Source organism: Penaeus monodon, chromosome 29 (assembly GCF_015228065.2).
Source record: "Penaeus monodon isolate SGIC_2016 chromosome 29, NSTDA_Pmon_1, whole genome shotgun sequence".
Classification (NCBI taxonomy): Eukaryota; Metazoa; Arthropoda; class Malacostraca; order Decapoda; family Penaeidae; genus Penaeus; species Penaeus monodon.
The window spans coordinates 24402756-24403943 of NC_051414.1; the positions used below are offsets into that span (position 1 = coordinate 24402756).

At 32.6% G+C, this 1188-nt stretch overlaps 1 protein-coding gene across 2 annotated transcripts in view; it reads right to left on the reverse strand.

Annotated features, from left to right (window-relative positions):
- Nucleotides 1-1188, reverse strand: part of LOC119592054 (protein lin-37 homolog) — a 5133-nt gene that overhangs the window by 2497 nt on the left and 1448 nt on the right. For both annotated transcript variants that reach the window (XM_037940855.1, XM_037940853.1), the window contains exon 2: nt 270-387. In XM_037940855.1, coding sequence (XP_037796783.1) covers nt 270-387 — 118 coding nt within the window. The remainder of the gene's footprint in view (nt 1-269; nt 388-1188) is intronic.

Consider the following 1188-nt stretch of genomic DNA (forward strand, 5'->3'; position numbering starts at 1 on the left):
TACAGTTATTTCAATGGATATTGTGCTCATGGCATATAGTGAAACTTCAGGAGAAACCCAAATATTTTCTGACAAGCCCAAACTGGTTGCTATCTATAAATGACAAGTTAATTACTTTCAAATTCACATGATCTTTTTATTCAATTTATGACTTTATAGAGATGACAATCATCAGCAACAACAAAATCTTTCATAACAAATACTTTGGTAATGTCCAAAGTCTAGCTTTCACACAATTATGCAAAATATATTACATCATTAATACTTACAAAACTTTGGATTTGCTCTCACTGTCTGACTCATTTTCTGAATCCGATTCTTCATCCTTCTGCAACAGACCCTGAAGAGCTGCATCAAATCTTCCCCGCGCAGCATCCACCTCACCTCCTGTAAGGTTTCGGTAAATGAGAATATATAGAATTCCTGATATTTATACAGCATTTGCCAGTAAGAAAGGCCATAACTCATATACTACAATGTAAGACAACCTCCAGATATCTTGCATCATAAACTGATTCTGTTATAATCTATATGAAAAAGAAATACTTATGAGAGTTATTCCTAACCAAGGAAGGTTGAAATCATATGTTCTGTGCTTATCTTCCATTCCTTTAGTTGTATAATTTGAAGAATTTATCACCAAACTATAGAAATGAGTAATTCATGTAGGTTCTAGAACTATAAAAGCAATTAAAAAGAAAATGAAAAGACAAAAATGCTATATGACTAACATAAATGGTCTATTTAATGATTGACATTTTTGAAGCATGGCTATAGCTTATCATTAAAGATGGAGACGTTGGCCCTGAGGTGCTCTTTTATGGACTGATTTTGTCCTGCAATTTTCCTGAATATACTACAGAGGATTACCAAATCTGTCCAACCAATAGGAAGGAGTTCAAGAAGTGGCAAAGTCAGTCTTGAGGAACTTATAGTGCATTAAGGAAACTTATGACATAATTATCATTGTTAGTGGTGTTTTTCTGACTATTTTTCATCCTCAAGAAGGTAAAACTCGTGTCTCCCTTTTTTCTGTTTTTTCTTAATTCCCCAATGAAAAAAAAAAATCTACATTTACCTCCTGGTAAAATAATGGGGAATTCAGAATAGTCTAATAAATTAGGTTAGAAATAAGAATAAGAATTAAAGCAGACACACAGATACAAACATATACATTCATACATACAC